The sequence below is a fragment of the Podarcis tiliguerta genome (assembly GCF_965153285.1).
Source record: "Podarcis tiliguerta genome assembly, chromosome: 14".
Lineage (NCBI taxonomy): Eukaryota > Metazoa > Chordata > Lepidosauria > Squamata > Lacertidae > Podarcis > Podarcis tiliguerta.
The window spans coordinates 30,029,549-30,042,538 of record NC_139547.1 but is presented as its reverse complement, the minus strand read 5'-3'; the positions used below and the strand labels follow the sequence as shown (position 1 = coordinate 30,042,538).

General features: G+C 46.5%; 1 protein-coding gene across 2 annotated transcripts in view; it reads left to right on the top strand.

Annotated features, from left to right (window-relative positions):
* The window catches only part of PRKCB (protein kinase C beta), a 182,610-nt gene that overhangs the window by 67,278 nt on the left and 102,342 nt on the right, over window positions 1-12,990 (top strand). For both annotated transcript variants that reach the window (XM_083413995.1, XM_083413994.1), the window contains exon 3: window positions 3,936-4,018. In XM_083413995.1, the coding sequence (XP_083270121.1) occupies window positions 3,936-4,018 (83 nt within the window). The remainder of the gene's footprint in view (window positions 1-3,935; window positions 4,019-12,990) is intronic.

Sequence of the window (12,990 nt, the reverse complement as noted above, 5' to 3'; positions counted from 1 at the left end):
ACTTTGGTCTGGCAGCTAGACTGGATGGCTGGCCAAGGCAGGGAGTGGCTGAGCCTGCTCTGGTGATGGTGGCGGGATTGGGGGATCGTGATGTGTTTGCAGTCCTCCATAACTGGAATGTATTTCTTTCTTTCTTTATTTCTTTAAAAATCCATTTATTAAATTGCACCTTTTTGCAATCCATTTTGATATGGTTGCCTAGTTCTGCACTGTGTAACATTTGGCACCTAATTATTTTGCTGCCTGGTGAATGAGAGCTGCAGACTGGGAAGGTGTGAAGTGTGTGTGTGATATATATTTCATGCCTTACTTAATAATTAAACTTTGAAACAGAACCTCAAGCGCAAGGATCAGAGAGGGTGTCATATCAGAGAAGGGCCGGGTGGAATTCTGGCAACAGCCTTGACTCCTGCTACATTCTCGTCGGCCACCTCGTTGCTGTCTGAGCAACAGGGCTCTCTCCAAGGGCAAAATGGCTCATTCCCTCCCCATCTCCCCGTCCTCTGGTCAACAGAGAAAGGAGATGTCCGCTAGAATCCCTTGACTTTAATATTTAAAGACACCCTGGGGCAAGGGTGGGTGGAAGGGAGAGATAGAGAAGAACTGACATTTGCTCTGCATTTTAAAACGAAGCAACCTAATTTGCACCTCCCTAACTACTAAACAGATCAGAATGTCATTGTCCTTTGGATTTTGTACTGCTCTGAACTTTGCAATACAATTCCTGGCTCAAAAACCTCATGGAGATGCATACACTGAGATGAAATACAGATTTAAATATATTTCTTGTGCTACAGTATTCGCTTAAATATCGACTTATGTAAAGACACATCCAGAATTGACACAGGCCAGAAAATAATCCCTAGCAAAAGGCAAACTGCTTATAGATCTCTGGGTGATCACCATGACTTTCTGATTTCCAACTTAAACAGTAGCAGTAGTTCTTAAACAGTAGCAACCAAAAAAATATTTCAGTTAGGCTGCTGAGATGAAGAAAACTTGGGAGGAGGGGAAACTCTCTCTCTGTGTGTGTGTGTGTGTGTGAGAGAGAGAGAGAGAGAGAGAGAGAGAGAGAGAGAGAGAGACTGGACTGTGAGCTCAATGCTAGTGCTCAAAACAAATCCCTGATCTGAGCATGTGCTTGGAGGCACTCTGGTCCTTAAATTATGTCTCCAGCCCCACCCAAAGTTGCTGTATTGCACTGGGCTCTGATTGGTGGACCTTGGGCATCTTCTCTGCATGTAGAATGTTCCAGGTCCAATCACCGATGGAGTCTCCAGGTAGAGTTGATGGGGTAAAAGATTCATGCCTTCACACTGGAGAGCTGCTGCCAGTCCATGTAGACAAAATTGAGCTAGGGGTGGCCAACTCCCAAGAGGATGTGATCTACTCACAAAGACTGGCAGTGATCTACTCCCTTTTGGGGGGGGTCCTGGGCAAAAATGTTGAGCTTTTTTTAGGGGAGCCAAATTTGTTGAGCTTCTCGGGGAGGGGGGGCAGTGATCTACCAGTGATCTACCACAGACGTCCAGTGACCTATTGGTAGATCACAATCTACCTGTTGGACGTGCCTGAGATGAACTTATGGTCTGGATAAGGCAGATTCCTAAGATCCTAGTAAAGGGTAACTATGGCTGCACATGTTTGAAGTCTGGCTACACCATTGCTAGGGAAATGTAGTGTGCCATGGGAGGGAGGAGGCAGCAGAGATAACTTGTCTTGGTTTGAGAGTGGCTGAACCTGGCCGAAGGAATTGCCCTCTGTGTTTCCCTCTTTGATATGGCCCCTGACAGAAATGTTGGGCCCTCTGCCTCTTGTGGCCTTTTGCCCCCCACTGCAATTGCTGGAGAGCACAAGTGGGGAGAGATGTTTCTGTTGTGGTTGCCCCCCCCCCATGTCCTGTTTGTTGGCTTCTTCTCCTTGGGGCATCCTATTGGCCACTGTGAGAACAGGATGCTGGACTCGACGGACTCCTTTGACCTGATCCAGCTGCAGCCAGACACTGGGCTGTCCTGTTCTTACACAGCCTTGTTGCTCTGGGCCAGGCACAGGCAAACTCAGCCCCCCCAGATGTTTTGGGGCTACAACTCCCATTATCCCTAACTAACAGGATCAGTGGTCAGGGATGATGGGAGTTGTAGTCCCCAAACATCTGGAGGGCCGAGTTTGCCTATGCCTGCTCTGGGCTGTCTCAGAAGGCTTCTGGTGTCTGGCAAGGAATACAAATGATCCTGTTCTGAGTAATATGAGGCCCCATCCAGCCAAGCGGTTCTCTTGCACAGCAAGCCACGTTGAAATGAATGCAAGCAGCTCTGGAGCTCTGCTGGGCTCTTTTGCTTCTGTTCCGCTGCCCAGGTTAAGATGGTTTCAAAAAAGGTGAATCTGTATTAGGGGCCATTGGGAAAGGAGTCAAAAGTAAAGTTGCCAAAGTCATCATAATGCCGTTATACAAAAGTATGGTGCAACCCCATTTGAAATACCATGTACAGTTCTGGTTGCCTCACCTCGAAAAGGATCTTGTAGATGTGGGAAAGGGCAACCAAAATGATCAAGCGGTTTGGAGCGACTCTCCTGTGAAGAAAGGTATTGGGAACTTTTTAGTTTAGAAAAAAAGGCGAATAACAGGCTAGAAGTGTATAAAAGTATGGAGAAAATGGAGAGAAATATTTTCTCTCCCTCTCCCATAATACAGCAGTGCCATCCAGTGAAGCTAAATATAGTGGTATCTCGGGTTACATACGCTTCAGGTTACATACGCTTCAGGTTAGAGACTCCACTAACCCAGAAGCCCGCTAACCCGCTAACCTCGGGTTAAGAACTTTGCTTCAGGATGAGAACAGAAATCGTGCTCCAGCAGTGCGGCAGCAGCGGGAGGCCCCAATAGCTAAAGTGGTGCTTCAGGTTAAGAACAGTTTCAGGCTAAGAACGGACCTCCGGAACAAATTACCGTATTTTTCGCTCTATAAGACGCACCAGACCATAAGACGCACCTAGTTTTTGGAGGAGGAAAACAAGAAAAAAAATATTCTAAATCTCAGAAGCCAGAACAGCAAGAGGGATCGCTGCACAGCGAAAGCAGCGATCCCTCTTGCTGTTCTGGCTTCTGGGATAGCTACGCAGCCTGCATTCACTCCATAAGACGCACACACATTTCCCCTTACTTTTTAGGAGGGAAAAAGTGAGTCTTATAGAGCAAAAAATACGGTAAGTACTTAACCTGAGGTACCACTGTATTGGGTGATTCAGCTTCCCACAGAGAGCCAGTGTGGTGTAGTGGTTAGAGTGTCAGAAATCCCTACTCAGCTACGAAGCTCACTAGACAATCTTGGGCCAGTCACGGTCTCTCCGCCTAACCCTACCTCACAGGGTTGTTGTGGGGAATAAATGAGGAGGGAGGAGAACCATGCATACCACTTTGAAGGAAAGATGGGATTTATATGCTATAAATGAATGAATGAATGAATGAATGAATGAATGACCCAGGACAGACAAAATGCAATATTTCTTCCTTGCTGATTCTGGGCTGATACACCTGGAAATGGCTTCTTGGTCTTAGGCTCAAATGAATCACCTAATGATCTTACCCATCATAGGCCTTGATGCCATAAACCAATAAAAGAGTTCTGGTTTCCACTTGATGTTCTTCAGCAATTTGCTTGCGAATGACCAGCCTTTCAGTGCCTCGCTCAGAAAGCAAAACAAGAGATGAATAATCCCATTAAGCAACCCTTAATTGAGAATTAATTTCCTTGCTTGAAGAAGAATAGGAAACAAATCTGTCATGCCTTGCAAAGCCATGTTAAGTGCAAAATAAATATCTGGCCTGCTGGGGGATTGCAAGACCTGACCGCGCAGGGGTCCCTCAAATCTTACCCCTCCACCACCACTTAGTTAGCTCTCCATTAAATTCTCCTTTCTTTGCTCTCTCCTTGCAGTCTGCTGCTTCGTCGTCCACAAGAGGTGCCATGAATTTGTTACCTTCACTTGCCCTGGTGCAGACAAGGGCCCTGCCTCAGATGTAAGTAAACTCCTCAACTAAGCTCCGTCTTGTGGGGGGGAGGTAGGTGCGAGGTTCTAAAAACAGTGAGGGCAGGTTGGATGAGCACCCTGGCAAACTGTCCTTCTGCACTTCCTCCCCACGTCCCGGACCATTTGCCCTCCGTTAATGAGAAAAGAAGTGCATCCAAAAATTATCAAAGGAGAGACAACATGTTGGTGTGATTCTCACTCCAGGTTTCGGGGGTTTTCTTCTGCTTACCTTACTTCTCAGGTGGCTGCTGGGTGCTTGTGAGCCTCCCTTCTTTGATTCTGCGGATCGTCTCTGATGGGCTGCGTTTTACAGCTTTACTTACATTGTTTGTTTTTGTTATTTTGCTTTTGAGATCTAGTGTGGCATAATGGATAGAGTATCCAACTAGGAGCTGGGAGGTAGCACTTGGCCATGAAGCTCCCTGGGTGACCTTGGGCCAGTCGCTGCTTCTCAGCCTAAGTACCTCAAAGGGCTGTTGTGGGGATTAAATGGGAAGCTGGAAAAGGGTGGGATATAAATGTACCTCCTACCTACCTACTTACCTACCTACCTACCTACCTACCTTTTATTTACTTACTTATTTCATTTGTGCCCTGCTGTTACAGCCTTGCCTGGAGATGCCATTGGGGATGTTCTTTCAATGAGGGGTGGAGAAGAACAGGAGCAGCTTGTGATCTCCCCCCACCAACCCCATTGAAATGCTCTTTCTCTTTGCTCAATCTCACTTTTGTTGGCCTGTCCAGAGAGCTTGAGCTGGGCTGTTCCACCTTGTTTTTCTTTGGCTCAGTCTGCAGTTCTTTGCACCTGCAAGGACAGGAGCCTCCTCCTTGCCCATCGACTTTGGGCAATTTGCCTTGGGACTGTCTGGCAATTTGCCTTCACCATGGAAACGGGCTAATTTCTAGCGCTGCCGGGTGATTGATTTTGAGACGCTACTGAACCTCCTTGCTCCCGCAGCAGCTATTATTAGCCTTTTTGTGATGAGGAGACCAAAATATACCCTCTGGTCTGTGGCCTTTCTGTCAGATTTAGGATCTTTCTTTCTTTCTTTCTTTCTTTCTTTCTTTCTTTCTCCCCACCCCTCTCTCTTTTTCTTAAACTTCAAAAAAAATCTCTCACTTTAGGGAAGCTTTCTGTAACCTTATATCCTCCAGATGCTTTGGATTACAACTCTCAACAGACTCAACCAGCACAGCTGTATGCCACTGGGGACGATGGTAGTTGTAGTCCAAAATATTTGGAGGGCACCCTGTTTGGGGGAGGCTGCTGCAGATTTTAAGCCTATAGGCATGGCCTGCATTGCTGTGCTGAATTTTTGTGCAGCAATTTTAGGAATAATAACAATAACAGTTTAATAATAAATACCAATGCCGCATGTGCACAAGAACTTTTTGGTGGATCAGGCCCCATGCTTTCACTGATTCCTTTACTAAATCTTCTCCAGCTTATAACAGTGCATTTTCTCACCTTTGGTTGAAAACAGCTAAGTTAGGAATGAATCAAGTATAATTATCATGATGATGATGATGATGATGATGATGATGATGATGATGTATATGCATCTGACTGGGTTGCCCCAGCCACACTGGATGGCTCCCAACAAAAAAAGCACTCAGTGAAGGTAGTCCACTCTACCATTGAACAGCTCTTACCATCAGAAAGTTCCTCCTAATGTTTAGTCAGAATCTCCTTCCTTGTATTTGAATCCATTGATTTGGGTCCTTCCATCTGGAACATCAGGAAAAAAGCTTGCTCCATCTTTGCCAAAGCGCTTTGTCTTTTGAGGAGGCAGTCAGCAGTCCACAAAATCTTCACTGGCACATTTGTTAGACTTTTTAAGCTGCTGCAAGACTCTGTAGCTTTTTGCCCCAGCTCACTCTCGAGAGTGCCTTTGCCTTCTGTGAGGAGTGAACAGCTGGAAGGCTTAAGAAGACATCTCCTCCTTATGCCACATAAGGATAAGACCACTTAATCTGCTGGAAGAAGTTCCATTAGCTGTGTTAGTGCTCTCAAGCAGTTCCTTTCCATTTTGATGGGGCTTGGGGAAACACATTTGCCTGGGTAGTAGGAGCACTTCAGCCTGGATGGGCTCCTGGTGGAACGTGCTCAATGGGATGACAGTAAACCAGCAGTGCAGAAGCCTGACTTCGGGGCTGGGAGTTCCCCAGTTGGGAGCAGCAGTTGGTGGTGACATCAATGCATTTCCTAACCCACTACAGCTCCTTTGTTTGCAAGTAAAGAAAGGTCAGTTTGCAAGTAAAGAAAGGTCCGTTGGCCTGGTTTAAGCTGAACACTGGCCATGCAAAAAATCTCAACACACTTACCTGTGCACCAACATTCAGCCTTTACATTCTGCAGACCCATGGTCTAGATCAGCCTTTGCCAACCTGGTGCCCTCAATATATTTTAGGCTGCAGTTGCCAGCAGCCCCAGGCAGCCCAGCTCTACTGCAATTGAAAACCTCTGGAGGCTTGCAACAGGTTGTGGAAGGCTGTTGAACCAGCACGTGAACATTGTCTGTGTGGACACCAGCAATCTGGTTTTAAAGGCATCAAGAGTTGCAGAGAGGTCTGTTTATTGTTGTTGCTGGTTAACCACACTTAGGACTCATCCAGACTCCCTTTTGCACTGTGCATTCCAGGCACAGGTCTGAGCTTTCCAGATCTATGCCTGTGCAATGGGTTTTTTGTTTTTTTCCTCCTGCTGTTTACTGCTGAATCAGAACAAACAGCAATTGGGTTTCCCATTGATTGCTGTTTGTACCAATTCAGCAATAAATAGCAAGCCTTCCTAGGGGGGAAAGAAGCTTGGACATGATCTACAAATTGTGCCTGGAAAGCACAGCACAAAAGGAAGCCTGAATGAGACCTAAGTGTCACATTTCAACCAGGGTTTACAGCAATCAGGATCACGAGAACCTCAAACCTAAAGTTCAGCTGAGGTTCTTCATAGATATCATGGAACTGTAGAGTCTGAAGGGGCCCCAAGGGGCATCCAGTCCAACCCTTTGCAAGGATGGAATCACAACTAAATAATCTCTGCCAGATGGCCATCCAAACTCTGTTTTAAAACCTCCAACTTTCATTGACACACCAGCTGTTTCTTTGCTGGCACAGAGTAGAATGTGCTTGATTCAGGACTGGTGAAAATGGGGTTCAGCCAAATTTCAGAATCTGTAGTCCCACAGTTGTTGTTGGCATTTGTCTGCCTCAAGAGACAATGGAGTTTGCCTCCAGGGGTGAAGTCAAACCGCTGTGGGCCATTTGTGACTACGACGGAAAACCCTGCCGTCCTGAGAAACATGGATAGTCCCAATGCAATTTTGAGAACAGCATTTCACAGTCTTGGGAGGCACATTGCGTACAACCTGAAGCTACTTTGACAGCCTTAGCTGGTTTGGAACTGCAGTAAATGAAACCTCAGGCAAGACAACATCTCCAACGTCTCTGCTTTTAATATATGTTTAGGAAGTTCTGATCTACCGGTAAATCAACCTTCACGATATGGCACCATCCTGATCTTTCAGACTACAGCTCTCAACAGCTCTTCTACCTGGGGGCTGATGGGAGCTGTCATCCAAAACATCTGATTGGCACCAGCTTGTTGAGGTCTGCTCTGGATGTGTTCAAAGCTCTCTCAGGTCTTTTTTCTCTTGATTTGCGTTGGGTGGGAGTGAGGGTCTGTGGAGATCAGAAGAGGAGCTCTTTGTATTTGGGCTGCTCAGTAGATGGTTTCCTTTTGCAGGGCACAGGGATCAGTTTGTGCCTTCTTTGCTCTCAGAGCTGGTATCAATCTGAAAATTAAGCTCCCTTTTTTTCTAAGAGCATTAAGAGGAAAAGAGGAAAGAATGGAGCCTTTTCCAATTATCTAAAAAAAATAAAGCCCCACATTCCTCAGCCTTGTGCTCTCTTTTGATCTGTCTGCTCCACTTCATGTCAACGCCCTTGAAGAAAATAGGCCCTCTTATCTGTGCGAGGTCTATTCAGCGTAAGGCTCCTTTGTCGAGCAGATAAAGCATAATTATGCCAACTTGGCAATGTCTCTTTAAATAAAAATTAGTCGCATCAAAGGGCAGGGAGTGAAGTGGAGAGCTTCAAGGAAGGCATCCAGAAAAGCCTCAGGGCTGCTTCTTGCCTTTGGCTGAGGGACAACTGGTGTTGCCAGGTCACCTTGCCTGACGTGTGCAGGGCTTGGGTGGCACATCATGGCACAGTGATGTTTGCAGAAGATCTTGCAGATCCCCCAGAGTTGTGAACCAGAGAGGGATTCCAAAGTGTTTGGCTCTCCCTGCGCTTCCTTTCCCGAAGCAGCAAAAGCATTTGCAAGCATGCAAAGAAAGGGACAAGTGATGCTTTGCCTGCTGGGTTGCTGTTAACAGTGCAGAGAAAAGTCTGCAGCCTTAAACAGCGTTGGCATCTCTTGGCTTTGCACCTGGATCCTCAGTAGGGCTGGGCAATATCAGGTTAACAACATTGCGATATATCGCCAGCTAAACATTGTGATATACGGAGATATCACAATGTCTGAAATAAGGGTGGAGCTATGTAGAGGCAATGGCTGGCTTCACAGTTCCCCCCACATTGTGATTTTGGCATAGCACACACAGATATCATGATTCGCAATATATTGCCAGGTCAAGTTTTTTGACACCAATATCATGATATGGGCTTGAAACTGGTTTTGGACAATATATCTCCCAGCCCTATACATCATGATTCGCGATATATTGCCAGGCCAAAATTTATGACACCGATATCGTGATATGGACTTCAAACTGGTTTGGGACAATATATCAATATATCACCCAACCCTAATCCTCGGGGGTCTCAGAGCTGGACCCTTGCCTTGTGCATGCTCAGACTTTGGGATCTCTGAGCTGGAGAGCCTGCCCTTCAGGCTGAGGGTTAGCTAGGAGTTCCTTCCACTAGCTTTGTCTGCATTGCCAATGGCAGCCATCTACTACTGAGCCATGTTCAAGGTTCTTGTATTAATTTACCAAACCCTGAACAACTTAGGTCAAGGGTGCCTCAGGGATCACAGGAACCCTTATAATATCCCAACTCAGTCACTAAGAGCAGCTGCAGGAGCATCACTGGTCATTCCCCGAGCATGTAGGCTCATTTGACAACAAGAAACCAAGCCTTCCAAAATGATTACCTTTTACCTTTTTAATGGTTTTATTGCATGGTTTTAGTGCTGTAAACTGCTTTGATTTTTTTATATATAAAAATGATATAATGGTATGCAATTTTTAAAAAATAAATATAAATAAATAATTTTCCACAACCCCAGCTTAGTCGTGAGAGCCAGAGGTAGTTTGGGGCACTGCAAAAAGCCTTTCAAGTGTGGCTTGAGCAATGCAATGCAGCCAGGAGGGGTTGCTGTCAGGCACCTGAGTGGCTTCCAACTGGGAGCACAGTCAAGGCCCAAATCTGTATCTATGTTGAGGTTAGGATGTAGCTGTCTCGAAAAGTGTTGCTGGATTACCCCTACAGGCACAAAGAGGATTCCTGGCTGACGTTGCTTTCGGTTCTTGCTGAAGAGTCCGGGGGTAGGTCGAGGACAGCTTTTCCCTACCTGGTGTCCTTCACAGATGTTTTGGGCTTTAGCTCCCATCACCCTCAGCCAGCATGACCATATGCATCCTGGGAGTGGTAGTCCTAACCATGTTCATGCTGGCTGAGGCTGATGGGAGTTGTAGTCCAAAATGGCTGTGTGGGTTGGGACTGATAGGAATTGTAGTCCAAAACAGACGTGCCATCTTGCAATGGTGATTTGTGGAGGGTGGGAGCATTTTGCGTGTGATGTCAGGACGTCGGGAGGAGCCAAACATGGCAGCCACACAGCTTAATGGCCGGCGGCCCCTCCACTGCCTCCTCCTGGCACTGTCACCGGCCGGATGCTGCTTTGTCTCTCCTTCCCCTCTGTGGCAGAAGAAGGGGAGAAGGAGCCAGCCATTGGAGGCACACTGTGCTCAGCTCCGCACTTTGGCTTCATGCCAATGGGGTGTGTGTGCCCAGATGCTACTCCCAAAATATAGAGGGGGCCAAAAGTGCTTGAGCCCTAGGAGCCAGCACCCAAAGCATCTGGTCCAAAACATCTGGAGGGCACAAAGTTGTGGAAGTCTGCTATGGGAACTTTCAGCCCCTTGCCACCAAGTCATGCACCATTCATTTGGTACAAAAGGTGTCGTTAATATGATCTTGTCATAAATGCACAAACCACATTGAGGCCCAAGAGCAGTGCAGATGTTTAGCGCTGTGGGCAGCTGTGGATTTGCTGGCTGGTCTGAATTGCATGCCAGAGGAATGAGAGTGGGCAGCTTAAGCTGCTGCTTATACCCCATGTCCTTAAGCAGCCTCTGATATCTGGTTTACTCGGCTACTTACTCCTCAAGACGCTCTGGCCTTGGGTTTGCTAGAACAGCAAGAACCTCGGGGGTGGGGATCATAAGCTGTTGTGGTGAGCAAGTGGCCTGGTTTAAATGCAGCAATGGGCAGATCGGGAAAACGAATCTGTGCAGCACTCCTCTTTGAAGCCTCTCATTTCAAGCAGCTGGTATTCAGAGACTGCCTCCGACAGTAGAGGGAGATCAAAGACATCGTGGCCAGTTCAGAGCTCTTGCCCTCTGCCAAACAGATGGGTTGAAGTTGCACACCTCCAGTCTCTTCTGTACCTGAAAGAGGTTCTTAGCTCCCCCAGGCTAGCTGACTCAGCTCTGGCCAGTCTCAAATTACATCATCCCAGTCATGGAGGGGGGAGAAATCCCATCCACTTTGCATGTAAAGGTTAAGCCTACTTAATTCACACCTTCTGAAATGATAAGCTAACTGGAACTGCAGCAGCCACCCTTCAAAATTCACACTTCTCCAATTTTTGCGATGCAGTTCTCCGGCAAATTAATGTGTACAAGTTTGCACATACGGAGGTAACGTGTTCATAGTGCTGATATTAGTAAAAATAACACGCAAAGTGCCTTACATTAGAGGAAATAGATCTGTAAAACTGTGTATATTAGGTAAAGTTGCATCCACAAATATACTGTACTTTTCTGTGTATAAGGCTATGTTTTTTTCTTTAAAAATCATGCTAAAAAGTGTGGGGCGTCTTATACATGGGTAGTGCATAGGGTGGACATTTGATTGGCTGCTGCCGAGACTGTCAGCAGCTATTGTGCATGTTATTGATTGCTGCGACAATGGGGGGGGGGGTTATTGGCTGGCGCTCTGGCAGTTGCATGGGCGATTGGCAGCTTCTGCTGGTGATGGGACAGACGGGAGGTGGATTTACCGACACGTGCGGGTGAGCGATTTTTGGCAATCTCCCCTAAAAGAAGCTCAACAACTCTGTGACATCTATCCCCATTTTCTTAATTTTGAGTCTCCAAAAATAGGGGGCGTCTTATACACTGGGGCGTCTTATAGACAGAAAAGTATGGTGTGTATATTGTGCAAACTGATAGCGAAGTGTGAAGAACTGAAGTTTGAAAAAATGAGAAACTAGCTGTGATTCCTGCATTGCAAGGGGTTGGACTAGGTCACCCTTTGGTCCCTTCCAACAATACAATGCTATGATTCTAGAAACCAAAACAGATGGAGTCACTTATCCCTCATTCTAACCAGAGCCCAGAGTCTGACATGCACAGAAAGAAATGGCAAGCTGGTAAACAACTTTTGAAAAACAGAGAGATAACCTGCACAGCCCTCATCCTAGGGCAGCAAATTGTTTTACGTTGAAAACGTGTGGTGCAATATTGGGGGCATGTTTTTATTTTCTTGAAGAAACCTTGAGGCTAAATTACTAAATTCCTCACCTGGACCTGTTGCCTTGTGGACGCTGTGCAAGCCTGTAGCTCTTTGGAAGCTTAGTGGCTTAGACAGGCTGTCACTTCCATTATGCCACCTGGCAGGGCTCAGACCTTTTGAGAAACGCTTTCCCTAATTCGGCACATCAAAGTCACTCCATCAACGTCCTTTTGAGAGAGAAGAGAGAAGGAAAGAACAGCCCTGGAGGCTGCCCTCCCCAGCAGCTAAAGGTTGGCTTCGGACGGGGAGGAGGAGGAACCCAGGTGACACTTCAGTGCCAGGGGAAGCCCTGGCATCCCCACAGGTCAGACTAGTGGCCATGAAACCTGACCAGGAAAATATCTGCGTTTGTGTGTGTGTGTGTGTGAGAGAGAGAGAGAGAGAGAGAGAGAGAGAGAGTTAGAAACTCAGATATATACGCTAGATGCCAAATGGCTCCTTAAACTAAGGTTACAGTTGCCAAAACAGAATGCCTAGTTGCCATTTTGGGGCCAGACGGCTTGGAAGTTGAATTTTTGATATCTTAAGGATGTAAAATTAGTTTTTGAAATTGTAAAACAGAAAAATTAATAAAAAATATAAAAAAGAGAGTCATACTTTTCAGTACGGCTTTTTGGTTCCTGAATTTCATTCTGATTGTGCAGATAAAATACAATGGATTCAATCTTCTCGCTAGAGAGGTTACGTTAAGTAATAGGTTTGAACACTGAATATAGGGGCTTCCCTATATAATATATAGTCTCCACCAACCCTGCAGGAGAGAAGGACAGAATCAGATAATGATGGGGGAATTTCGTCATCTGTATTCCTCTTCAGTTGGAAGAGGAACCAGGCTCTCATCTGCAGTTGGCCTGGTGGTCTGGCACTTGCTTCCCCATGGAATGCGAGGGGAGACCAAAGCACTGGGTACATAGAGCACTCAGACTGCCACGTTCCTGGAAGCACAGCTTATCCTGTTAATTGAACTTTAATTGGAGTAAACTACAGGCGTGTGCCAGGGACGCGGGTGGCACTGTGGGTTAAACCACAGAGCCTAGGACTTGCCAATCAGAAGGCCGGCGGTTCGAATCCCCGCGCCGGGGTGAGCTCCCATTGCTCGGTCCCAGCTCCTGCCAACCTAGCAGTTCAAAAGCACGTCAAAGTGCAAGTAGATAA